This window comes from Anopheles ziemanni, chromosome X, assembly GCF_943734765.1.
Source record: "Anopheles ziemanni chromosome X, idAnoZiCoDA_A2_x.2, whole genome shotgun sequence".
Lineage (NCBI taxonomy): Eukaryota > Metazoa > Arthropoda > Insecta > Diptera > Culicidae > Anopheles > Anopheles ziemanni.
The window spans coordinates 9,074,097-9,101,925 of record NC_080707.1 but is presented as its reverse complement, the minus strand read 5'-3'; the positions used below and the strand labels follow the sequence as shown (position 1 = coordinate 9,101,925).

The 27,829-nt window shown below is 41.7% G+C and overlaps 4 protein-coding genes across 4 annotated transcripts in view; 2 read left to right on the top strand and 2 right to left on the bottom strand.

Annotated features, from left to right (window-relative positions):
- LOC131291001 (rhophilin-2) overlaps nucleotides 1–10,833 on the bottom strand; it is a 50,864-nt gene extending 40,031 nt beyond the window's left edge. Inside the window, exon 1 of the mRNA XM_058320192.1 lies at nucleotides 10,771–10,833. Coding sequence (XP_058176175.1) covers nucleotides 10,771–10,833 — 63 coding nt within the window. The remainder of the gene's footprint in view (nucleotides 1–10,770) is intronic.
- A 2,460-nt stretch (nucleotides 10,834–13,293) lies between these two features.
- LOC131290784 (uncharacterized) lies at nucleotides 13,294–17,000 on the bottom strand. The gene is made up of 4 exons (XM_058319959.1): nucleotides 16,867–17,000; nucleotides 15,322–15,611; nucleotides 14,768–14,920; nucleotides 13,294–14,669 (listed from the first exon to the last, which is right to left on the bottom strand). The coding sequence occupies exons 2-4, from the start codon at nucleotides 15,488–15,490 to the stop codon at nucleotides 14,344–14,346; spliced, it is 648 nt and encodes a 215-aa protein (XP_058175942.1). The 5' UTR covers nucleotides 15,491–15,611; nucleotides 16,867–17,000; the 3' UTR covers nucleotides 13,294–14,343.
- A 1,215-nt stretch (nucleotides 17,001–18,215) lies between these two features.
- Nucleotides 18,216–20,502, top strand: LOC131290830 (longitudinals lacking protein, isoforms H/M/V-like). Its single transcript, XM_058320010.1, has 7 exons — nucleotides 18,216–18,302; nucleotides 18,369–18,659; nucleotides 18,769–18,895; nucleotides 18,962–19,058; nucleotides 19,137–19,916; nucleotides 19,979–20,202; nucleotides 20,365–20,502. Exons 2-7 carry the CDS (start codon nucleotides 18,533–18,535, stop codon nucleotides 20,414–20,416), a joined length of 1,407 nt encoding a protein of 468 aa, XP_058175993.1. The 5' UTR covers nucleotides 18,216–18,302; nucleotides 18,369–18,532; the 3' UTR covers nucleotides 20,417–20,502.
- Nucleotides 20,503–21,539: 1,037 nt separating this feature from the next.
- On the top strand, nucleotides 21,540–23,192 carry LOC131290819 (large ribosomal subunit protein mL38). Its single transcript, XM_058319999.1, has 4 exons — nucleotides 21,540–21,694; nucleotides 21,801–21,956; nucleotides 22,101–22,458; nucleotides 22,545–23,192. The coding sequence occupies exons 1-4, from the start codon at nucleotides 21,556–21,558 to the stop codon at nucleotides 23,125–23,127; spliced, it is 1,236 nt and encodes a 411-aa protein (XP_058175982.1). The 5' UTR covers nucleotides 21,540–21,555; the 3' UTR covers nucleotides 23,128–23,192.
- Nucleotides 23,193–27,829: the final 4,637 nt, after the last annotated feature.

The window sequence follows — 27,829 nt, the reverse complement described above, 5'->3', positions numbered from 1 at the left end:
ATTGTTATTTTTAGTATTGTGCTGTCTGCACACACTCTTGGGTCGTTTTTTTTTCCTTCTCAAATCCCATTGTTTTTAAATTGTTGCTATAGTTTCTCCCCTTGGCTTGCAACATCTTCGCGGGCGGTTTTCCTTACCCACCACTACGCGCCAAAGCTCGGCGGATATGAACGCTTATACTCACGACCTTATACGACCCGAGGGAGGGTGGTTAAAACATCAACCACTCAACCGTGTGTACTGTTTGAAGAAACCCCAAGCAAAATGTTTATACTAAGATAGTGTTGTGATTAACAACTTTTTTTAGGGATTTGAATTGTGCAATTCACGATGACTCGAATCTTTTAGTTACTCTTTTGTAACTTGAATACTTAACATTAAATTCAGAGCAAAATAGATGCAAAGAAATTTCTATACACTCTATGCATTCTTGCATAGTTGACCCTGACAGCTGATATCAGATACCTTCTAGATGAGAAAGCAATCAAATAAATCATCTAAATTAAAAGTAGGAAAGCAAGCAAATTTTTTAAATGAAACTGCTATTTACACCCATCAATGTTAAATAAAAAAGATGAAACTTCAATAAGTCAATAATTAATAACTATTTAAATCAACAAAAACTTAAAAGAAGCATATTTTACAACAAAAACTTAAAAGAAGCATAGCATATATGGTGTGGCCATAACTTGGAAATAGCTCCGACCGAAAGATAGGGCCAAAATAACGAAAAAAGTGTGTTTGGAAATTGATTATTTTTCAGATAATTCGACGTTTTTTGTATTATTAACATTCTTTTGCAAATAGAGAAGAACTATTTTGAACACTTTTTTTTCAAGTATTTTGTACAGCTGCTTGATCGATTACTTTGCTTAAACCTTGCTTTTAACTCTTCCCTGATCGACGGCTGTAGAAAGTGATTGCTACCCCACCCATACCGCTTAGCCGTTGTTGTTGATTCTTGTGAAACCCGATCCACCCACTGGGCGAGGGACGGATGTCTACAAGACGAAGGCCCAGAAGGCTCCAAATTGCCCACTTTTGCCATTCGCATACTTTGACGTCGCTGTTTTTTTTCTCTCGCGGCGCAGCAGCGCTAGATAATTGATTCGCAGCTTTCAAACACGACGTACTTTCGTTGTTTTAGGTATAGGCTTTTCACTGTTTAGTTTTTCCTTCTTGCTTGCGCACGCCCTCCCCCCCCCCGCTTTGTGTTTTCTCTTTGTTGATCTTCAAACGTGGGACAACGATGGGATGGAAAATTGCGTTTGCTTTTGAATGTGCGTAGGGAAAAGCGGGTGTACGAAGCCGGCCTCTTGAAGGTGTACCCGGGGGGGGACGGGTGAGGCGCGTCGAAGGACCCAGAGTAGGAAACAATACGCATAGATGTGCATTTTGTTTCGTACGGTAGATGGTTTAGTAAAACCGACTGCACTTCAGATTATCTGCAGAAAGAAACATGTAGCTGCTTTCTAATGTGAAAGAAAAACCTCTCATGCTGCTAGTGGTGCACACCGTATTAATTTAACTAAAAACTAAGTAACTATGTCAATTATACATCAACTCCTGTGTGGAAGTTTGAAAATTTTATTCTAAACAAAACCATCCAACAAGTAGCTCATCCTTAGAAGCGTACCTTCTCTATTTACTAAACCATATAACTAAACGTTTTTCCCATGTGAGAACACTTCTAAAGCATTATGTTTTGGCCGTACAGCTGTCACCACTAAACTCTGTCTCGAAAGAAGAGGGTGTTGTTCCTGTCTCTAACGCATCCAAGTTTGTCTCTAACTTATTAACCCTTTTTGTTTTACCGAAAACATTGCAATAATAAGGGTAATTGTTGTTTGACTACATAATTCTACAGTGACTACAATTGATTAATTTATTTATGCGTAAAACTAAAGTGTGTTATTACCACGATTTTTTTACCATTTTAAAAAAAAGGGGAAAATAGGAGTATAAACCTTTTTTCATAGCTGATAAACGTCACTATTTTTGTTTGTTTACACGCACTGCCATATGTTTTTCATATGTTGGTCAGTACCAATTTTTTTAATTCATTTTGTCTCATGTCCTTTTTGTAAGCAGCTTCATCAATTAAGCTTCAGTGCTACAAATATAATTTTCATATTTATATTCTTTCTAAATAAGCAAATTATATAGGGGTACAACTTAAATCACGAAACAAAACCGGATAAACGCCAGCCAAAAGCTGATGAGTTAAAGTCAAACTCGAATGATTTGCAGACAGAAAATGATGCGCTATTTCAATCACAGGTGGCTTAGAGGCAAATATAGGTGGCAACGGCTGTAATGCAAACACCTTTATGTTCGATGATTCTTCTAACTTCTAGCGAGCTTGATTGACATAAAAACTATAAACAGAACGTCGTTCAAAATAATTAGTTCTACACTCACTCTTCACTCTACAAGTCTTACTGAATTTCCCAAATGAAATAAGCGAATTATCATTTAAATTCCCTTAAAATTAAATAAAACCTTAAGAAAAATGAAATAATGGTAAGGTGGGGTTCCTGTTGGTGACAAATTGAACAATCATTTTTCATCTGCTCGTACAAAGTGTGGCTTTCAAAAACAAAAACCAAGGAAATTAAGTCCATGTAGAACGTGCACCGGAACAAATGCACTTTGTTGGCATATGGATTTGGAAATAAACTTCATACAGCCGGATCTTGCCTCAGAGTGTTGCCGGTCCATTAAGGCAGCGGAAACCGAACTGAAAATGGGAACGAAGTGAAACAAGCCAGAATTTCCGACCCTTCCCACCCCTTCCTCTCAGCACCTCTTGGCCTAATAGATGCGCATAGTCCACCTGCAAACGCGACGTTATCGCGCGAACAAGCTAGGCAATTGTTTTCCCCAAGACCAGTTTCCAGAGCTGCATTGCCGTGTGTGTGTGTTTTCTTTATCAACCCACCTCATAGTTGTTGTTACCGTGCCTCATTATGTTTGCCCTTTGCGCCATGGCTTTTGCTTATCGCGGAAACGGTGCGCGATAAAAATGGCTTTCGCGGCGACTGTTCTAGGCCATTCCGCCGGGAATGTTTGCGTCGGGCGGGCGGGGTCAAACCAAACCAAACCTAAAGCCCGACTGAGTGTCAACCCCGAACGCGGACGGATCGATAAATTTATCGAAACTGGTAGAAGCCCACCGAAAGCTGGCTGTCAGTAGTTTACGCAGTTTCTTTTTCTTTCCTACATGTGTCTGCTAATCAGCAAAAACAGTTTGTTTTTATCTTGCGCTCGACTTAATCTTGATAATGATATTTCCATGTTGTTGCATGTTGTACCCATCTTTCCACCCCCAACCTTGCGCACCCCACGCGATGGAATGTGATTTTTTTTCCCCGGTCTGTTCCTAAAAAGGAAATCAACGCACTTTACCTCAGCTGTCCTTCGGAGAGCAAATCAAAACAAAGCGACAAACAGCGCCTTGAAGAGATAAGGTGCGTTCCGTTGAAGGAGCACATTTGTTCCAGAACATTTTTTGGTGATTGCGTACCGCGTCGTTACTACATTGGCAAAGGGAAACGGGATGCTTGAGACGTGTGGAATGTTCGACACTCTTCATGGAAAGGCTTATTTCGATCGTAAAGCGGTTAAGATAGCAGTCAGCTAAAAATAAAAAAAGATATCATAATAAATAAAGAAGAAAAACGATACTGTTTACAGGTATACGTTATAAAATATACATAAAGAAGTGAAGCGTAGGGTAGGCAGCACTAAACACCTGCCCCGATTGATCGAGGCCCCCGTTCTTTGTCCCATATTTTTTCAAATCTTAAGGTTACTTGTCTTATCAAATGCAAGATGAGTTTGTGGATTTACTTCCGAGTTCGAGTAAACGATATGAAAAACAGAGAATGATGCAACTGAACCATGAGAATAATGAAGGCGCCTTCATCAAATGTACTAACGTGTATTGAAATGTTCAACTTAAAAATTTTATAGAAGAAGACGAAAATTCTCAGAAAAGTTTTGGGATGATGAACCCAAAGCAAAATTAATCATAATGAACAAATGGCAAAATAATTCGTTAAAGCCAAATAAATTAAAGGACAAGAAGCAAAATTAATGTCCCACACATTTCAAAATAAAGAAGCAATGCTTAAAATTGCATTAACTTTTTCTTTTCAAAAAAGAAATATTTGAGTTTTAAATCGCCTGACAAGCAAACAAAAAACTAACAAGAACCCCTAGAACGCTTAATCTGCGTTAGTATATGTACATCAAGACAGTTAACAATGAATTGGAAAATACAATGAAAACAAAACTCGGAGATTTTACATTCATTTTAAAACATCAAAACATTAAACAAAGAACACAAGTCAAGCAATAATTCCAATGCGTAAGCGATATTATTTATCATAACGGATTTAAACAAATAAGTAATGAATGCTCCTATTGCTTCATATGTTTGTAAAGCCAAGAAGCCTGGTGGTAGATTTCTATAACATGATAAGATTTTATATATTAACCTTAGATTTTCTATTTTTGGATAATCTTTGGGATTTGAATATGTTTCTTCCAACGGCTATGGCTGCCGAAGTTGGTTCTGCTGTGAATAAGCAATCCCAAATGTTTAATATTTCTTTTCCATTCCCTGTTGTACCTCCCATCCGCACCTTAGCCTACGATAACAATGTTTCATTCTTCAAGCAGTACACGTTCGGTTCGGTTCGGTTACACTGCACAGCCTAAACCTCGGTCGAAGAAACTGGATACGATGGTTTTGCCGGAGTGGCGAGTGCATTTCAGCTAGCTTTTCCTTTTCCAAGCACGACCAACCGATCGAACCGGGGAGCAGAAAGCGGAAACCTTACATACACAAGACAAAACACCCCCCAAGCAAACACACGCAGCTGATGGCGGCCAAGAAGGTCCCCTGGCGGCTGGTACGGCACACCGAGGCTCAGAAAGGATGACTAATAGAGCTCGGAGCCCCATTCGTCCCTCCCCCGCGTGACCCTTCCCCCGAGCGGAAGTGAATCTGTTGACGCACGCCCGGGTATTGCTCGAGAACGGAGCGGAAAAATCGTGACTCTGTCGGTTTTCTCCCTCACATCTTTCTCCTGCCCATTAGCATACACATTTTTACATCGACAGCCCAATACTCAGGGCGCTTCTTTGCTTATCGATGCTATAGCTTATGTTCCAGCCGGTAAAGAGTGGCACTGTGAGAAAGAGGGTGGCCTTTTGTGTCGGTGTTTAGCTAACGGATGACAGTTTGCTAAGTAAGTGATACAGAGAAAACGTCGACGTTAAAGCGAAACTGTTTTGGACAACCTTTTCTTTGTTCTAAATTGTTCCATAAAAACACCCAACAGTTAGCACTTCAACTCATTAAAATGTTCAAGCTAAATAAGAGGTTAAAAAACTGCATAAAACATGATATCATGATTTGATGATACAGTATTGGTAATGTTAAAAAAACTAAACTGTTTGCCTCACCTTCTCACGTGCTAATGCAAAAATACAAGTGTTGCGAAAATCAACTTACTTCAACATTCTTTAGAAACCTTTTCTTCTGAATTAATTGGCGTAAATTTGATTTACACCTCGCATCGAACGAAATGTTATTCCCAAACAGTTTAATCTTGTTTTCTCAGTTAAAATTAAATTCAGAGCTAGCAAATAAATAAGTAACAGATAAATGGTAGATAAAATCAATTACTTTAGCGAACAAGAAATGCAGGAAAAATAAAAGGAAAAACGGCCATTCTCGCTTGGTTCTCGCATTGTACCATTCCATTTTATCATCCCCGGTAAGACAATTGGTTTGAAGCCGTTCTTTCGCACAAAAGACAACGAACTGTTGCAAACGTTCATGTTATATTTTTCATTCATTTCACAATTTTCCATCTAAGGTCCGCTTGAACTCGTGCCAGCAATGCGAGCTGATGCTTGAGAGAGTCACTGCAAGCCTCCGCTTTCAGTCAAATTATTGCAACAAGCAATGCGACAAGGGTTGTGGATTTGGAGCGGAATTTCGTTCACTGATGGCTCATTGTTTAATAAGGTACAGTTTTGCGTCTGATCAGTCTATTTCGAGGCGATTTGAAATGGATAAGGCATTGACACGAAACCAAGACGAACGATAGGCCAATGGCGTCCATGTTGCGTGCGTTTGCCAGCGTTCACACAAAAATCGCACAAAACTTTGTGAGGCAATATTTGTTTTTGGTGCTGAGATTTTTCGAGGCCAGTAATTATCATCACAGAACGGGAAAATTAATTATTTTAGATGATAATCGTCGTTTTTGAATTCGTTCATACGAATCGTTCTATCTTAAGCTTTGGTTCTATTGATCATGAGACATTCGAAACGAAAGTCATGTCATATGTTAAAAACAATGTCATAGTATAACACAAATAAAAAATGAAAAAAAGGGATAAAAATAAGAATTTGACTTAATATATTATAAACTGGCATATAAGAGCTTAAAAGTGGAACGAAAACAAAAATAACAAACGCGTTCAAAAACCAAACCCAACAGTGATGTAATAATTTTGACTGTAATCAGCCAATTTAAGTAATAGAAAACCATACTTAAATTAAGAAAACGAAGGAAAAAGTAGATAATCTAAAGCGACTCCGTTCGGAACAACTGAATCAAACTTTTCTTACACGAAAGCCGAGAGAAAAATAAACATTGGAACCGCACAATAGTTAAGGCCGACCGTGTAGGAGTTGCTATGCATTACTTTTGAGGCAAACCCGTGTGCGCGATCTTGTCCCAGAACACCACGTCCCCCTCCCTCCATCCCTTGGCCGGGCCCAAACACACACACACACACACACACAAGACGAGGGTGTGGGAGGTTCGTTTTGCTTTGCGAAAGAAAAGCCACATTGAGCCACGTTCTCAACGGCGGCATCTCTGATGGCGGCAGTGTTGTAAGCCGCAGCAGCCAGACACCGACGACGCAATACTCTGACTCTGGCCGCGGCTGCGCCCCAAAACAAACGCGAGAAGACATCTTCGGCTCCGTCGTGACGTAACCTCCGTGGCTCGCCCAGATGATCGCAGGTTTAAGGTTTGGCCCTGCCGTGGCGTTCTATCGCTTCTTGAGTTTTCGTTGCCGGGTCGATTTCGGAACCACTTCATTCGTCGATTTACATACATTTCAGCATTTTTAGCAGATCGACATTCCAGCGAAAAGCAGACTTTCGATTTCGGAGGAGGGAATCAAAAAAACATGAATAACACAACCGGATGGAACCACGTATTAGTTCGTATGCAAACGGATGCAAACGGGATTAGAGCGACGGGCGACATTTAAAAGTCGCCGATCCGAAAGGGGAGAAATTCCTCAGGGACGCTAGCATACATGATGATGCAATCACATCCTGAGAGAAACGCCAGCAGAGATGTGGCTAATTTATTTACATATTGATACGTTTGATATGTTTTAATGAGATGAAGCGAAATCCAACACGTCAAACCGATGAAATCATACCTCAACTGGGTGTGGGTATGTTGCGCATGTGTGTGTGTCAATTCCCGGTGGTTCCCAAGTCTATTATATGCCTAAAATATGCGACGTTGACCTACCCATGTTCCCGCCTCGACGAACGAGCGAACTGGTTTTTGGTGGCACTTCGGCTCCCAAAACATAACTCGCTTTCGCATTCACGCACCCCAAAACGCACTTCTCGAAGATGAAGGAGGGAGGGGAATGGTACACACACACACATACAAACATACTCAAAAACTTACATCCGAAAATCCCACCAAAGTCAATGCTGGTCTACTCAACCCAACATCGACTGGATTAATCTTCAATCCTGAAATTAACGTTACCTTTTTGAAAAAACTTTGACCAAGTTATTTTTCTAAAATACTTCAATTTAGTAGATACAACCAAAAGAAAATGAATTTGTACTCGCTTACAAACGCACGATCGGCTTTGTCTTGACCAGATTAAATAGGTTTAGATCATGTTTTCCCCCTCATTGACTTCTTGCGCATCCAACTTATACTGTATAATTTTCCTGTTTTAAAAACAAGGTATAGTTGGAAAAATAAACTGATAATATAAAATAAAACAGGCCCAAATTGAAATAGGGAAGCTAAACATATTACACAACGAAAAGCAAAAAGAACAACACACAGCCTACGACGCACCCTGGACCCTCGTAACAATAACATATACAGGCGATTGTTTTGCGCTCGGTAGCGCAGTCTCCTCCGCTTGTTTTTTTTTTTTGTTTTTTTGTATGCATCCCCGACCCAAACCGGCCGTCCACTGTTAACAACCGGTTCTTTAGCGGCCCTCCGAGCATAAGGCATCACCCATGGAGGGATGCTAAACGGTAGGGAAACAAGGGCACACTACACCAAAACCAAACAAGTTAGTAGCAGGCTTAGTGAATTAAATTTTTCTTTGAGTTGTTATGTTAGATAATTTAGTCAACAAGTACTAAAGACACAAAGAAATTTGAATTCTTCAGTTTTTTTTTCATTACCATATAACAATCAATGGAACAATTAAGTATTCGCCATGGTAAACGCATTAAGAATGGATAACTTTTATCGATTCGCTTTGTGGCAGCATATTGCATCATTAAAATATGATTTTTCATTTAAAAAACGTTATTTTAATAATTTTCTATGACCCACTTTTCTTCACCAAATTAATATATTTTCAGCTAAAATTAAAAACGAATAAAAACATTGAAAAATACATCGCACAGTCCATGAGAAAACGCAACAAAAAGTCAACAAGTGATCTAAACAGCAGCCGTTCTAACACCAACAAATTTCTAAAAAACCTAAAGACCAGAAAGTAACAATTTAATTTGTTTTATATTGTTTTGAATTCTACGCAAAACCGACATTGACTAAAGCTCTTTACCTTATAGAAACTTTATATTATACGTTGACATTCACTGAAAACTAGATGCTGCTTCTTTCAGGTGTACATATAGCCCCATTTTCTCCTACATTTCCACTGTGAGCCTTTTTTAAAGGGCTAGGCTTACTTTTTATATTTTTTGCATTGTTATCTGATTGATTATCATCTTTCAACTGTGACTTTGAAGAAATGTGTTCATCATTTTTATAACTTCGACGGAGATAGAAGAAGAACGAAACATCAACACCAAATGTGCGAAAGATTACGTAAGCTCGACCTCGGGGAATCACTGGACGTCTGCAGCAGTGGTTGCCTATAATTCCTTAACGAAATTAAAGGAAGGCCGAGGACGGTTCCCAGCCCTTGGGATTCCGATGAAGGCCGGCGGACGGAACGGAGGGGGGGTGGGGGTGTGTGAATCGATTTCACTTTCACGTGTGCCGGCCTGAAGGCTCGCGGATAGTGTCGAAAATGCGCCGGTACGCGAAGAAATGCGACGCCTCGGCCCCTGCTTCACGGTCCACGGCCAACGAGATTCGATACTTTCATTCGTCGGCTTTCTTCGCCGGCCCCCGGGTATGCAAAACATCCTGCGCGTCCTGCCCCGCCTCGGGCTGGCTGGTTTGAGAAGTTCCGAAAATGGTTACCAATCACGCAACAGATCGGAGTGTGTTTGGCGAAACCTACACTTTCCCCTCCCCCTGAACGATAAGACGAAATCTTCAAAACCACTGGGATGTTCGGCAAGGTAAGCTAATGATCCAAGAGTTTGATCCATTGCAAATTATTTCAGGACAATTAATCTCACTGAAACCCTAATTTCAAGGTCGAGTGATCAACACGAGACGGTAAACTCCAATGAGATCCAATACATGTTTTGATACAATTATGCATTTCGAAAATGTTGCAACACATTCAATTGAATTATCACAACGCTTACCTTATGAAACGCTACTTAATTTGCCAAGGGAAAGGTTTTACTATCTTTTTTTTTATATTTTTGCTATTCACATGTGTGATAACGATAAGAAATGTAACCATATCAGCCTGGTACGAATGTTTTGCCCCCAAAAAACCCTTTCTAACTATTTATTAAATACTTCGAGTTGCTTTACGTTGTTCTTTGAGTTAGTTACTCCCTGGAACTATTTTGTCGATAGAATTTGTCAATTAAACATTGTTAGATTGGTTAGATTCGTGTAATGCAACGAACAATGACATATAAAAACTGACATATCAGTCAGACAGGATGCTTTTAGTGTGCAACAAACTAGCTCTGTGGTAATAATAAAAGGAGATAAAAAGGAACGCCTTCAACGAAAGGGGAAAAGGAAACCCAATACTGCTAACTGTATTCAGCAAACATGGCAGACATTGTCCAGCTAATGCACTTAAAGTGTGTGATCTTCGCAATGATTAATTATGCCACTGCCAAAGGGGATGGTCAAAGTGCATTATCCTTCCTCTTCTTGATGTGTTTCCCACCTGTTGATGATCGTTCGAAGTGAGCAATCACAGTAACGGAAGTGAACGGCGTCTAAAATCGTGTATGAATCACATCATCTGGATGAGAACAATCGAGATTCCCACCGGCAGTGAGTCAACACTTTGCCCGTCGGATGATAAGAAGTTATCCGCTTGGGGCCCTTTTTTTTTGAAACCCTACAAACAGTGGATGCGGATGAAACAGTACATGTCCCCATTCCTGAATTTCAACAGGAGCTTGGAGCAGGTTTGTGGAACCCGTTGTCGACAGCCCGCTGTTTGCATACGTCAGGTGGAACGCATGGTTTGGTTACACAAAGATGAAAATAGAACACACCTAAAATTGAACTTCCCGAGCTTGAAAGCGTGGAAACAAGCACAGAACAATGGCTAAACACTTACCCTCATAAAGCAGAACGACATGTCCGGTTTCCCCTGCTGCTCGGCCGTCGCTTCGTTTGCCATCTTTTTTGATATTTGGTGTTAATGCTGATCGACGGTTGACAACGTTGCAGTTTGATGGGGCACGTTGACGGACTGGGTGGACAAACAGTCGACGCGGCGAAATCTTCTTCGGCCGGCACCGTCGCGATCACTTTCCTTTTCTTTGCCTCCTGATAGCGATATTTATTTATTCTCTAGCGCGGGTTTCGGGTTGCGATTTGTGACGCGCGTGTGTCAGGCGGCCCAGCACAGCTCTTGCTGAGGTATCCAGAACGCATACCAACGCGCAGGGCCAAGCCCAAAGCGCCCGACAACCTGTCGCGGAAAACCCGGCACTTCGCACCACCGCACACCACACACCTCCAGCCAACACTAATTTCAATTTCCCCGAACGCGCAGGAAGTCAAGGATCCACCGCGCGTGCACGTGTGTGAGTTAGCAAGGGATCTAATCCGCTTGTTTTATGACGCCACCTAAACACCGGTAGACACACGATGCTTTTCTAGTCGCGAACTATTAGTACGATGACACACTGGGTGCATCTTCGGGATGGCCCACAAAAGAACACACCACACCACTCCGCCGATTTGATAACCCGCACGCGGTTCTGTTGTGTTGTTGTCGTCGGCGACCGATATTACATAGGGGGTTGGTATCGAGTCGCGCATCCGTTTCCGTACGCATCGAACGTGACCATTCCGTACGAGCTCGCAGTCTGTACTGGGGCGCGCGCGCGCCACGACGCGACGATGCGCGTATTCCTCCCTCTGTCTGTCTCTCTCTATCTCTCCCTCTCTTCTGCAGCTTCACGATAACCTCCCTCACCGCCAGGGGTGTACCAAGCTGTGGTTTTCAACCTTTTTAAAAAATGATCGCAAAAGTGCTATCGCGTGCTAAACAACGCTCCGTAATGTATAAGACAATATTTTCCACCGATACTATCATTACCAGTAGAAATATAAACAGTTAATTGAAATGTTTTAATTCACATATGCTATCAATCTATTTATATATCCAATAGAATATAAATACAGTAGCTATATGGTTTTCCAACAGTGACTAAAACATTATTACATCTTTCTTTTACAACGGTACAACACTGTCCCCCTCCACGGCGCTACCCGATTACACTTACAGGGATTTTCAGATGATATCATAACAGCAGCAGCATTATTTCTAACTGCAGCACATGATATTCCAACTGCTTCAGTTGATTATAACTTTGTTCACCGATCATGTTTATTATAACTTTTACAGTTGAAATCAGAATTGTATCAGGTGATGTTATAATCCTGGTACAGCAGCTTGAGTGAAGTGCGCAATTATCATATATACCATAATTACAATATCAACTGCTACGATTCTAATTTCTACTTACAAAATTAAAATAAACATGATCGCGTTATAAAACCAACTTATGCAGTTGGAATATCACGCAATGCAGTTTGAAATAATGATGTTACTGTTATGATATGTATCATCTGAAAATCCCTGTATGTTTAGGGACCCCGCTGACAGAAGTCCATATAAAAAAAACGGCTTTAACTCGGCTTTAACTTGGCTTGTAGACAGTCAGACTATAAGCCAGAAGAGAATGCACGCTGTGACGTCATCGCTCTCTGCGCTTCCTCGCTCACGCTTCGCTTGCTCTCTGCTGTTTCTTCTCCCACCCCATTTCTTTCTTGTCAAATCAAAGCATGTGGTTTTGGTATCTTATAAAATCGCGAGGATGACAATTTATTAAAACAATCAAATACAATACAATATTAATACAATATTTTACTGCTGATATTGTTTAAATACTTATCCGTTAGTTTTACCACGATCGCCATTCCATCCATGGTGGTGCAGAAAAGCCTTCATTCTGCTTCGAAGCCGCATCTTCGCCGTGGTCCATTTCATACATCAGCTGCTGTTTGTGCCGCCTGACAATCACTTCTTTCACACTTCACTACTTCAATTCACTTTTAAGAATACAAAACTACACCTTTGAAGATGTGGAATCACGAAATTTGTTGAAGACAACATCGGATAACATTTCCCGTGTTGTTTACAATCCTACGCTGGCTGCTTTGACAGATTCGCTCAAAGTGGACTTGCAACCGAGAGTGCACTTGGTGTACTAGAGCAAAACTGATCGCGTCCAAAAACTAACACCCAGAAAAGGGAGAAAGAAAATTTTTTTTCGAATGTTGGAAAGGGATGACGGGATGAAATCGAGAGAGCGTAAGAGACTCTGTCAGCGGGGGAGGGAGGAAAAGCCCACGGCAGGTTGGGTGCGGCTTCCCTCCGTGACGTCAAACCCGAGAGCTGCCACTCCCCGCCACTCTTCTGCTGTGTATGCAGTTTCGATAACCGAACCCCGACGTTCCCGGCTCGTTGTGCACCTTGCACGCAGCAAATGATACCGTCGACGCACAAACGAACCATTCATACATGTTGTAATATGTTTGAAAGAACCAAATGTTTTTGTTTCTCTCATTGATCAGTAAAAACAATTTATTTCAATTTTTCCTTTTTCGATGGTCAGTTATATTATTCTATTTCCTCCAAGTTATGTCTTATTCATACCTGTGATTTTTTTTCTCTGTTTTCAATCGTCCTATAAAGAAATTATGGTTATACTGCTTTCGTAACCGTTTGTATCGCGTGAACAGAAAAGCCAGCCAAGCGCCATGAGAATAAATAAAACTGTTGTAAGTACCGTGAAGTCTGCTGGTATCCTTTTACATATATGCATTCGAGCATAATCTATCCTGGCGAACACGTTACAGTGTGCGCTCTCTCTAGAAGTTGAGTATTCTAGAGTCTCAACCAGTACTAGCTAATCAAGCAATTCATCATCGCTGGACGGTTTCCGTTGCGTAAAAACTAAATTCAGGTCCAGGGTTAGTCTGTCGTTTTGCAAAGGGGAATGTTTCCATCGTCTACTAGTTTTCAGTAACATTAAGTAATGGTGGCAACGCAGAGCACGTGCTCGGAGCCCCGTGAATACTAAACAAAATTCTACAGAAAAGTGGATGTGTTCGTATGATCCAGCAAGAAGAAACTCGATTTTCGTGATCCTTTTACGCGGGAGGCACAAGACAATAGAAGATACTCCTTTCTTCATAGCTGTTGTAAATCGAAACTAGCTGCACAGTGGTAGAAAATCTATCTAAATAATAAAATACCTGCTATTTGACGCCGAAGAGCCCTGTTCAGAGGCATAGGATAACAGGGGTTGATGCCTACCTTCTTCCCTCTCCTAAAGAAATGCAATGTTCCGTGACGAAAACGTAAACTATATTCAAGTGATTTCTATGGATGACGTTTAACCTTACTATGGGAGTGATTTTTTGTTTTGTTTTTTTTTTTGCTTGATGCCTTATTTTAAGAAGCTTTACAAGCCGATAGAGAGATATGATGTTAAAAGAGAGAAAAGAGTGGGGCCACGGAAGTAGGAGTCACATTCACACAGAGCACGAGAAAGAGGTTTGTTTCCACCAGGTTTCACCCCGTTGACCCCACCCAGCTGCCGCTGTGGCCTACTTAGGCATCTTCTACGGTACTGCCGATCGGTCGGAGTACGATTCGCGGATCCGTGTCCAGCATCCGGTCCGATTCCTCCGCGCTGCTCAGGCAGGAGTCTTTGCTATCCGGCATCAAGTTCCTTCGCTCTTCGTCCTCCTGGCGGGTCGGAATTTCCGACACCGGTGCATACTGCGTGTGCGACACGAGCGGGTCCGTGCTCGGATTCAACGCCAAAATCTGGCCTCCACCATTGCCCTGCAGCTGACGCGCAAGTCCCTGCTTCTTGGACAAAGCGCACGGACAGACGCAGCTACGCCGCCAATCAGCCACCTTCACGTACAGTCCTACATTTTACAAGTCAATTTAAAAGAAACCATATATTAACTCTACGTTCTCCCACGTGTGTGTGTGTGTGTGTGTGTTTGTGCTAATGTTAAAATACCTAGAAGGACCACTCCCAGTAAAGTGACCAATACGCCGGCCACAATAAGTCCGACGTCGATGCGTTCTTCCTGTGCCTTGCCGTCTGGATTTATTTCTGGGTGTTGTTCGGCATCTGAATAATCTGCAGAACCGCTAGCAACGAGGGCAATACCTGCAAATTAACAAAACTATTATTGTATCGATAAGGTACGATCATAAGCTATATTCCTTTATCGCTTCGTTGGAATTGGGGTTTAGACAGATACCTTCAATCTTAGCTAAGATCATAGAACCATATTAATGTCTTGGACATTAAACAGTTTATAATATGAATTGGTTTCCAACGAACCCATTTTAAACATAATGAAGCTTTATAATCCGATGGAGAAAACTTATCTTCTGAATTAACACTTAAAAATGCATGCAGTTGTAAAAGCATTTAGAATTTATATGTACGGATCTGCACGTGGAATATGCAGCAAACAATTTTACATAAATGTTTGAAGTGTGTCAGTTTAAATGGACAAAGACAATTTTCACAGGACAAACATCTGTGAACTGATGGATCCTCACCTACAGCAAACATGACCAAGCCAAAAACGAGTACCGATATTTGGGCGGCAGGTTTACGAAGCATCTTCAGCGATGAAGCCGCCGTCGTCTGCGCCAACAGCCCTCCAGCACTTGGACGCGCCTCGAACGACACCGTCGTCGGTTGATAAACTGGTCCGCTCTCCGGCATCTTGGTTGTACTAGCTTTACACTCGACGTGTTCGATTCGAGCCGGTTTTTAGGTGATGCGTTCAGCGCGCTGCGTTTATTGATGATCACCCTTGGGTTTGCCGCCCCGTCAGCAGGTACGCCTGCAAAATAGAGACGATAAGTGTTGCGTTATAGATTTTATGCGATGGCATATCGGAATACTGCAGCAGTATCCACCAATGAGATAGGGTACGATAGGGAGGTAGAATCTAGACAATAAAAGGATGTTGCTTGGTTGCAATGCTAAATGTAGCAACCACCCACTCAACGCACATAGAATGACTCATCCGGAAACGGCTAACGGTTCGTACCGCACCTTTGGTTCTACCCACACACCTACACCAAGCACGGTGCAATGCATTGGATTGCCGTAGCCTGTTCCAGGTGGTGTTGTTCATACTCACTATAAATGAGTCATTCAATTCAATTTAAATAAGGTAGTAGGAATACAATCGATATTTAAGCGTGCGTGGCGTAGCTTGCATGAATAGCGGACGCAGTGCCTCGATAACAGCAAATAGTCGAAAATGGTGATCATGATTTTGGTAGAACGTAGAGAATCGATGATCTTCTGGCGCACTAAATAATGTTTGTCGTTTGTATGAATAGATTTTAAATTACATTCTGATTCAATGAATGAAGCATTGATGAAAAGTCCTTCTTAACCAATTGGTTGAAGTAGATCACTCCGAAATGTGTTATAGAATACGACGATTGATATTTAAGCTCTTCTGAAGTTACGTTTATGAAAATTTATACACTAATTTGCTTTACCATAAATTTACATATTTAATGCAAGGTCAAAAACAAGCTATTTTCAAACATGTAATGCTAATGTATTGAACCTGATGCCACATTGTAAGATTGATTCTTATTTTAAAACAAAATGCGGTCACAACAGCCGATTGTTAAGCTTGGTTTAATGGAATATCACATCCAAGGATTAACACTGCCTTTGTTGATTTTCTCAACGATCTTTCTGATCCAGTTTTGATTCTTTTTTTTATGTAACTGTAAAAACCAACAGATTGACTTTTTCCGCTCCACAACATGTCCAGCGTTCTATCTGAATGACGCGGAAGCGCATCGACATGATTTATGTTTTGGCACATATGGACGAATACATTCGGTTTTCAGAGATCGAGATGTTTCTGGATCATGCATTCCGGTTGCACAGATGTTAGCCGCGATGCGTGCGATAGTTTTCTAATGCAGAACAAGAATCTTTCATCGAAAACATCAAAAGGTGTGGAGAAACCTGTTCTGAAAGCACCGTCCATCCGTAAGTCTACCGTTTTCGTATGCTGGATGTTTGATAGATGTTTTCATTTTAATACAACAGAACGGTTCCATTACCTTCAATGATGTACAATGTTTGAAGCGACGACCAGTAATTGATTGTAGGATTGCGGTTAAAACACTTCTACCAAATCACAGAATGTAGAAAACAAAACTTCTGCCAAACCAAGCTATTTTACACGATTTGTTTCCGAGATCAGGTTCTGTCATGTAGAACAAACTAAAAAAAATAAGAAAAGTAATGAAAGGTATCTATGTCGATTGTCAAATTTTCATGCGAATCGAGATTACTAGAACGAAGCAATACTTTACTTTTTACTCGTTTATTTTTTACTTTCTTTGCTAAATCTTTTGAGTGTTTGAGTCTTATCCGCTTAAACTTTTTTATTAACTGTAATACGTCTGTTGCCATATCATGTTCCATGAGTTATTCAATGAAATGTTATAAACTTAAGCAATCAATCATTAAACTCCATAAACCGTTAAGATTATACAATACGTCCACTATTCCTGTTTTAATACATTCCTACACATCTATGGCATTGATCGCATTATCAAACCTTCATTAAACTTTTATCTACGAGCGCAAAATATTTTTCTATTTGTTTATGCTGTTTCCATACTGCCGTGCAAGATTAATTGAACGAGCAACCTGGCCGTATGTAGCCTTGTGCTTGTTTTCTAGAACTGTCACATATCGAACCAAACAACCCGTAGAGGGACGCGCTCAAGCGATTTAGCAACTGGTTTTATTTCATCCTCAAAAACGAACAAGTGAATAAAGCGCTTGCCATCCACGAAATCAATCGTGAATTGTGTTTCTCTGTGCTGGTAAGTTGTATAATAGTTTTGAACGAATAATTGTTTGAGAAACTTCACGATTGCGTTTGAGTCGCAATGTTTGGTTATGCTACTTGCGTACAGCAAACTTTCCCCTGAATGAACGCTGAATTGTTTACAGTTGGCCAATCGGTCGGTTTCCGAATGGAAAATGTAGTGTTTGATTACTGCCAACATAACTATGACTAATTTATCTCATTTCAGACGTTTATTTTCAGTATCAATGGCGCCATACAGCCCCATTTGGAAGTATTTTTCTCGTTTAGAAAATGGCACGTCTGCCGTTTGTGTGTTATGTCGCAAGGTGATATCCTACTCGTCATCTACATCGAACCTGAAAAAGCATTTGCTTAAAAAACATGAGCAGGCTTACGACGAGATGAAGAAACTTCCAGTGGGAATTTACAAACCATATAACACTACCTTAAAAGCAGGTACAGTATTTAGTTACCACTAATGTATGTTATTATAATGTTATGTTATGTATGATATTATAATGTTATTTTCGTACATTTGGGACATTCCTTTATTTCAATATTAAGCAAAAATTTATGATTTTTCAGCTCTGGCGGCATCCAAAACACGCATAGGAGACCAGGAGAAAAATCGAGTACAAACGAAACATGGAACCTACGAAAAATTAGATAAATCATGTAATTTTAGCCATGTCCCATTACTTACTTTGGGATTTTGTTTCAAAAACATTTCATTACTTTTAGCTGGGCCTAGAAAATCCAGTCCATATTGGAATCATTATACTATTCTCAAAAATGGAGTTTCTGCAAACTGTCATCACTGCGGCAAGGACATTGCCTATTCCGGAACATCAGGAAGCAACTTGAAAAAACATTTGGAGAGAAAACACCCCGAAGTTTACACAAACATGGGAGACAAGTCAGAGGTTCAAGAATCATCTGACGAAACTGAAAATGCTTCGAAATTCATGATTGATGAAGTACAACCTATATCTGAAGAATACGTAATATCCGAAGAAACATCAAACGAACAAGGTAATTTGTTCAATTCTTGAAACGCATGATTTTGAAACGACACTCCATTCAAGATGTTCACATACATGGAGCACGTCAAATGTTGTTATTAACTTATTTTACATCACAGAAAAACCACCTTCCGAAGGAGATGAATCTGAAGGACCGGAAAGTGAGCAAATAGAAGTCGAAAAGTATCATCTGAAATGGGATTCGTATCAACAAAGCATTAATCTTTCATTCTCGAATCTGTATAAGTGAGTTAACATTTTTGAAATTTCAAATTCGATTGCTGAGTGAACCTTTCTCATTTTTATTTACAGGAGCGTTCGCTACGCCGATGTTATGCTAGTTACTTCCAACGGCGAAGAAAATTATACTATACCTGCGCATAAGCTGATACTAGCAACTTCTAGTATGGTGAGGGATAAATTTAAAAAGGTTTCCTTTGCGTGACAAAATCAATAACTTATTTTGGTTCTTCATAAATACCAACAGTACTTTGCCAACATCTTCGATAAGACTACTATTCCACCGAACGCTATTACCTATATAGTTCTTCCTCCTGATCTCACATACGGCTCGATTCAAGTATTACTTCAATACATGTACACGGGCGAATCGATCGTGTCGAATGGTATTCTGGACGAAGTTTTTCACGGTGGCGAAATACTGAAGATTCGCGGACTATGGGGAACCGACGTTAGAAAGCCATCTGGTGCCGAAGGGCATACGAGAGAAACGGTGACAAACGCTGCACAGACATCTCCTTCTCCATTGCAACACCATCGGTCGCAATGCGCCTCGGTGGTACGAGCAAATCGCCATTTCGACGACGATCCACTCAGGACTCGGTCAAAATCATCACAATTACAACAATTACGAAAAATCCGGAGTAAGCCAGCTTCCACTACGGCCGCATCCCGCAACGTACACTTGCACAAGGGTACCATAATGAAAAGGCTACCAAGGACTGAGTCAAATGAAATTATTGGTATACCACACCAGCAGTTGAGTTCTAAGAACGCAATGGTAGAATCTGGCACGAGCAAGTATGACGAAGAAGTATGCAGCAGTGAACCAGCTTTTTCCATAACAATCGTTGGGACGGACGAATATCAAATGCCATCGACATCCACCGAAGAGCCTGTATCCCCTCCTCTGAATTGCGAGCTGTGCAGTGCATCTTTTACAATGGCCAGTGAATGGGTTCGACACGTTGAGAATCACAGTGAAACGATAGAAATCTCACCGAAACGTCCACGGCGAACAGAAGAGGTAAGATTGTGAGTGTTGTGCGTGTAAAATATGTTTGATATGCCTTCCGCCTGCTGTTTCAGATAGCTGGAACCGATGAAGTGGGACCATTAAGGTGTGATTTATGCAATACATACTACATAACACCGGCAGACTATATACGGCACGTACAGAGTATGCACACGGAAAGAGAACTGACTTCACAAAAAATTCGAGCCTTTCTATCAAGGCGTATTTCTCCGAAGACTCGATGCTGTTGTTCAGCAGTGGCTAATGAAGAGGAAGCATCAGCAACAGGAGAACAAACGTAAACTATTTTTTTTTATATTACTTGCCTTTGGAAATATAGTAGACTCGCGTTTAAAGCGGATAAGATAACCATGGTCGATACCCGCGAGTCTACTGCATTAAGAAATAGTTTGTGAAGGATATATTTTAATAACTATTGTTTCGTTCTCATCCTTTTTAGGCGAATTATCTTCCACGATCCTGATTGTAATGGCGATGAGCTCCCGAAATAGTTTTGAACAAAGGTGCGAGCTCCAGTGCACAATGGAATAATTTTGAGAATTATTACGAAATATAAATCATGCTTACAATTTCTAACGCAGACATAACAAACAGTTGTTATAAAACATGATAATAGTTCTGTCGTCTTATTCGTTTCGAATTTAGGGTTCTGTTCGTATACAAGTTATCGAAATCTACGAACTACAAACATCTTTTTTGTGGATGTGACATTTTCATACAATTAACTCTTTAGCTAGTAATATTATCGAAATAATAAGATGAATGTTATTTGCTTGTTGAAACGTTTTTTTTATCCAGTGATCCAGCGTTATTGATTTAGTGACTACCTCTTCTGATGATTTCAATGAAATGTTTGGTTGGCGTTGAACATTTCTGTTGGTTTTGCACTACATATGCAAAATGCCTGCATCGACAGATAGTAACTATACTAAAATCTTTCCATCAACCCATGCATGATGTAAACTAATTGTTTCGTCTCTTATAGAAAATAAAGGATTTAAAATAGCGATCGTCGGTTTATAGACCACAGTAACTCTCCTGGCAGAGAGGCCATACCAACTAGGTATGTCGTGGTATATTGAAAATCGTTAGTTTCAAAATTACAATTAGGTAGCACGGTTTTTTTAGAAAAGGAGATTCATCAGGCATTTTGCATCCGGACTTGACTTAGACCTACTTGGCCATTCGACCGCTACCAGGCCTTTACTGGATATGCGATCTTGAAAGATGATGATAAAATCAAGATGAAAAGGTTGGTTTTCTTAAACAAATCTTCGATTATATTCCGCGAGACGAATTCATGCGCCGCTCATTGCATACCTTGAGGCGCAACTGTTTGTGAACAAGAGCATACTCAGCAAAAACCGAGATAGGAATTATCGCAAGCTTGTTTTTACTGTACACTTTCAAAACAAATCTATTTTTATTTGTAGTTTTTGTAAATTACTATTATACCGTAAAGTAAACCTCGTTCTGAAGTGAATTAAAAGATATAGTTATACCGGCTTGCTATGTGACCGCTAACTATACATCGCCGTTGTCAAAACTGTCAAACAAAACGTCAAACCAAAATCACAAGCAACGCGCATGTATTATAAGTACTTTGATCAAAACCCGAACGTTTCCAAACATGGCTCATCTTATTCAACGAACATGTGAATATTTGCTACTCAAACCAAATGTTTTCCAAAAGTTCGACATACGTTGTGGTCATCGGCTACGAGGCCGTGCACCGGGGATCGCTAAAACACTGAGAGAGCGGCTTGAAGGTAAGACTGCAGAGTTGCTGCAAGAATGACTCAAGAGGAATGTGGTCCAGTCCCGTTTCATAACACTAACGCCGGAATGGTTTACCGGCTTTCTGGTTACTTGCAGAAGAAAGTGCAGTCGATCCCGACATCAGTAAACCAGTTAATATAGGGTTCCCTGCGCTTAAACCTTCCCGGTCCACTCAGTTATCCGAGCGACTTGAACAACTGAAAGCCCAACGTAGCAATCCAGAACTGGAACGTCAATCAAGGGAAAGAAAGTGTAGGTATATAGTGTTGGGCTTTACAGATTATACAGATGCAGAGTAATACCACTTACGTATTTCCGCATTTTCTATGTGAAACAATTTAACTACCGATCCAAACGTTCAATGGCAATTAATTAGAAAAAAATTCTCCATTTTAGTAAATGTAAATTTGGACCAGGTTCGAGAGGATTGGTTGAAAACGAGCGGACCATTTCACATCAAACGTATAGCTGAGCACTATGGAGTGTTTAAGCATCTTTTTGGCTCGGCTTACTTTGTGCCCAGGGTAGAGCTGAAGATTGAATATACATTGAAGGACACCATTCACCCAGTGCGCTATGGTAATATTCTAAAGCCAAGTGAAACACAGAACGCCCCGAGCGTGCAGTTCGACGGACGGTTTAACCTTTCCAGCGATGGTAAAACTCAAGCTAAAGAGCAGTTCTGGTGTCTGCTTATGACAAACCCTGATATGAATGTTGAGGGTAGTGAAAAAGAGCACTGCCATTGGTTTGTGTGAGTATCCGGAGTTCGTCCAAATCGTTGGTTGGTGCTATATTCCACAATACTTACTAGAAATTTATTCTCTTTTCCTTGCTTAGAGGGAACATCCCGAATGGAGACGTCAGCAAAGGTGATTTAGTGATGCCTTATTTGCAACCATTCCCACCAAAGGGGACCGGCTACCACCGTCACATATTCGTGCTGTACAAACAGGAATCTAGAATGGATTTTTCACAGTATCAACAGACGGAAACATACTTCCTGCCTGGGCGCTCCTTCCGAACATTGGACTTCTATCGTCAGCATCAAGACAGCATAACGCCCGCCGGCTTGGCCCTCTTCCAGTCCGACTGGGACACCAGCTTACCCGCGTTTTACCAGGAAAAGTTACAGATGCAGCACCCGGTATACGAATACGATTTTCCCGCTCCCTACATCCGCGACCAAGAATGGTTCCCTCAGCGCAAGCCCTTCAATTTGTACATGGACAAATATCGGGACCCGGCACAGATCCGTAAAGAGTACCTGGTGCGTAAGCTCGCCAAGACGCACCCGTTCGAGGGACCAGAGAAACCGCTGCGATTCCCGAACGCCCATTCGGTGGGCAAGGAAGTGCCGTCCTGGTTGCGTACGGAGATCAAAAAGAGTCGTCTTGGCTGGGGAAGAATAAACGATATATAATATGGTCTCAAGGGCCCAGCATAGCCATGCACGTACGCCAAATGAAATGCAACCCATGAGCGCCGGAGTACTCTTCCTGAAACGGGAAATTTAATAGATTGAATAAATCGCGTGCTTGCACAGAACGTTAGAACAAATCCAAAATGTCTGCCATTGTTACCGATAAATTTGGTAAGTTAATTTCCTATTACACTACACTCACACTATTACATTGTGCCATTACAAAAAGTATTATTACGTTGTAATGATAATGTAGTAAACATAGTAGCAAAATAACAATTCTGTCGGTTTGGTTTTAATTAAAAAACGGTTGTTTATTGGAATATACATAATACACAATGTTTATCGATGTATTAATACAGAAATAGACTATACGTATTTTTTAATTATTATTTTGGTGTAAGTTATCACCTATATGTTTTCTTCGTCTATTTTACAATTTTATTTTTATTCTGGCCAGCAGTAAATCACTAGGGGAAATAATTTGTCACTTGCCGGAAATATTTTCCCAACGTTTGTTCTTATTTCCCATCGCCAGGTTGTATGAGAATTTGAATGTTTGGGTGGAATTTCACGTACCCCTTTTTGATTTCCGAAAGGTCACGTACTAGTATAGGTTTTTTTTTTCTGAATGTAATCCAACAATTTTTCTTTTTCGTCATAGTTAGATTTGAGCCTTCTGTTGAGCCTGAAATTTACAGATTACGAAAATGGTTGCGAGCTGTTACATTCGTGGCCTAGTGGGAAGGTTGCATTTAGATAAGACCTGTTTTGCCCGGTATAAACCACATGATAGTCGGTAAACATGCATTAAACATTGCCCTTTCTTTAGTTATTTTTGTTGTTGCTGTTTTCGCGGCCCTGTACCGTATCAGTAAACTGGGTTAATGGGGAAAAATGAAGCAAACAATTCCACTGCGCTGCATCGCACCGCATACCGGAATGCCGTACAGGGTGTTTATTTGAATGCTTAAGCACACGCGTGGTAAAAACATGGAATCGGATGATACTGTTTCCCTCACGAGTGATAGTTTTGGGAATGTGTCCGGAAGCGATTAACCGGGCGTGTCGACCGAAAACGATGGCGCTCGTCCCTGTCTGGGGGATTCCTTGTGGCATTGATATGAAAGCAATATATCTACAGCTTCCGTAACTATAGAAGAACCTCCAAAGACACCCAACGCCATAACAGCTAACTTTGGATACTGGAAGAACGGCGAACTGGGAAGGTTACCGAGCGCTTGGCTAGGATTTCATTTTTGGAAAGTTGTCGCAAATTTAACGATCTTCACTCGTCCATAATTGTCCCGCTCCTATTTGCCAGCCGCACTGGAGCAAGGTCTACCGGAGCCGTGCAGTGGGTTTTACGGCTGAGCGGCTTCGACCCACTCCATCCACACGAGCCGACGACGTCGTGCAAGCTAGATTCGTCACATGGTCCGAGGCAGATCGATCTTGTCGGCTCGTTTTGGTTCATTTGACGCATCATTTTCGACATCGCTGTCCGCGACTTAAAAGGGCACAAACAAATTGAAAATGAAGGTGGCATGAATTCGTTGGAATCGTACATACGACGTCGTCCACGTACCTGTCTCCCTGCCTGGTGAGGTATGTCACTATTTGAAGATCCGCATTGCACAATACAGATATGTATCTTTGAAGATTGCACCATTGGGTATCGGAGAAGATCTTCTTGTATACATATCTGCACACAACTCTATTGATAAAAAATATATGTCATTGATACGAGTACGATCACCAACTCACTATGCTCCCTGATAAGCGTAAACGTAGGCTTGGGTTGGACAGTTTGAAACCTTCATACATTTGACGTTAGCAAAAAACCGGACAATATACTCCTTCGGGGAACGTACTCCCTCTGTCGGAACCTGACCTGGGAACCACGCATGTCACGTTATCTGTCGTCAGCGTGTGCTATCTTTAACAAATATCAACGCGTGTGTCGATTCCTGGGCAGTCGTTCGGTCTTTACACGCGCCGAATACTTCTCGTTAACACCACCGACTTAGGTTCGGCTCGGGCCACTCCTGCATGATACCGCACTGATATCGACAAACCCCGCGGGGTATCTGTAGTCTTTATTACATCCTCTTAACAAGGTCACATCGGTGTTGGCATGCCCAATTCCGTTATCAACCGTACGGTGCTAACGGTGGATTGAAGTCTATCAGTTAGGTTTTCCGATATGTTAGTTTCGAAGAAAATGTAATACCGCTCTTTTTCTCCTTTGCTCAATGTCGTTAAGTTGTTAAATTTTAGGATGTCTTATCGAAAGACTATATCAGGGTGCTGAAAAAAACATGAATGTTAATATTTGCTGATTTATGTAACTGAATTTATCGACCCGCTGTGGCTCAAAAATAACTCCAAAAATGATAAAAGAGCTTAGCGTTGCGCGACTTAAGCATGTTAGCTAATTCTTTTTAATCAACTCATTTGATACAAAGGTTTCTAATGAAATCTAAGCAAGTTTTGAGCACGGTTTTGATGCACTGACTCAGGAATGTCTATCGCTTCCCAAGCAAACACCTGCTCACCTGCCGTGGAGCTTGGGCAGCGCAATCGGAAGAGTGTAATTTAACATTAAAAAATACAATATAAAGAACTTATTAAGGAACGGGGCCCGCGGTCGATGAGGGACGGTATTCGGCCGATACTGGGCATGGGCGAGTGCGCATTTAGGATCCGGATCGAGCACTTAAATCTGACGAAGCCAGGTTTGCCTGACTGGGAGCAGTAGTGCTGCCCAGCCGTAAACCAATTCGCCCCGCCACACTTCGCTTCCTTTTCGTGCCAGGGACTAATTGGACCACTCGCAGGTCCCAATTCACACACATACAAACACTACCGCTGTAAAAATAATATAATTAACGGGATGAAACATCGACAATCCTGTATGAATCTGCCTTAACCCCTTGACCGTCCGATCGCACATTTGAGGTGTCACGACATGGGGGCTCAGCTTGTCACGTGCTTGGTTGTCAGCGTGGCCGACTGGATTGCCACTGTTGAAGCCTGTCAAGGTATGTCCTATCTCATAAATAATTTTCTTGCGGGCCGGTGCCAGGCTAACCAACACATAATTAGTTAAATTGAAATTGAACTAGAACTGATAAGTGAACCTTCGAACGCACGCCACGGAGGATGTTCCTTTTTTAATTTTTTTTTTATACCCCGGAGCTGAAGTTTGGTGGCAATAAATGTGTCAGTGTTGCTATTTAGTAATTTGATCATCTTGGATGTGCTAACCAAGTGCCCTTAACCTGAGCCATCGTCAAGTGGCGTGTCGTGATAAAAGTAAGCAATTCCACCTTTTCCCGTACGACTGGTGCCACGTTGCCGCGAAACCTGCGAAGAGAAAAGAATAAATAATGGTAGAGAAAAGAAAGGGCACAACACCTTCTGCCTTTACCTTCTTTTTTTTTTGTTATTTTCCTCGTTTCCAATTTCTTCTGCATAAATATTAATACAGGCCCTGGATCCGGATTGGGGGATGCGTTTTCGGTGTCTGCAAGGGCGAGTGCTCTAATTGGAGTGTCTATAGCAGCTATGGTTGAATTGGCGTCTCGGAAGAAGTGGAACGAACGGCGTCTCGGCCGCGCCACACTCTCTCGAGCACGGCTGCACCAGTCTTACGTTCCACTAATTGGCCGAACGGGGAAACCGGGGGCTGATTGTTTTCCCTTTTTTCTGTTTTAATCTTATCGGTGTATAAACCTCGGCCCGGCCCTTACCCGACCGGCGGTGGCCGGGTTTGTGTGTGTGTGTGTGTTGCGTGGTGTGCCTACGCCCGGTGATAGCAGGGAAATCTGCACAACACCGGCTCGACCCTAGCCGCGTTGATTTGATTTGCGATCGACCGAAATTGGCTCCAATCCCATCGCGGTGCGGATAACATCTCGCCGATAAGCAGATCTACAGCTGGCTGTGCAAGGTGGCACCGGTTATCAGTGCCCGAGGTGTACTCAATTGGCCGCCCGGTGCCATAAACGCAAAGCAAAGGTGTATTGCCCCTAGCGCAGCACAATCGGGCTCGGTTTGGAGCGCTGTATCTAGGAACTTTCCGATTTGGGATTCGTGCGAAATCGTGTGCGTGCAATCGCCGGCGAAGATGATAATAATAAATCCTAGTTCAATGTCATTGACCCGGCGCTTACCTTCTGCTTCAGCCGAAATCCACCGTTCCAAATCCGATGGTCAGGCGTCAGGGCCGAAGCGCATATCGCCCCACCGGAATATCCCATTCCCCGTAAATCTTCAGCCACGGTGGTATCCACTAAATCTTCCGCTCGAGCTATCCATCTAGCAGGCACTTTCTTCAAGTTTCACCACCGTGGCCGCCGCTGCCACGATAAGCTACCGGTATCCCAGGCGAAGGGGCCTACCCTTGGGGCTTGGGCCCGACTGTTGCCATTAGCTGCTGCCTTTGGTCGGCACTCCGGGTATCTCCCGTTAGAACACGGAGCTCGCGGAGCCATGTCGGATGGAAAGTACTGTGGCCGGGGGAAGAATAATCACACCAATAATGGTGGAGAAAACAAAAAATAACACGAACAAATAAAAATGGACTCAAAATGGGAACATCGTTCGGTATTTTTGCAGTTATACGTTGCTCTCTTTATCGCTGCCCGTTTCAGTCCGCCTTCCAAATGCCCGGCCTCTGCTGCTCTCGTGCTGCATC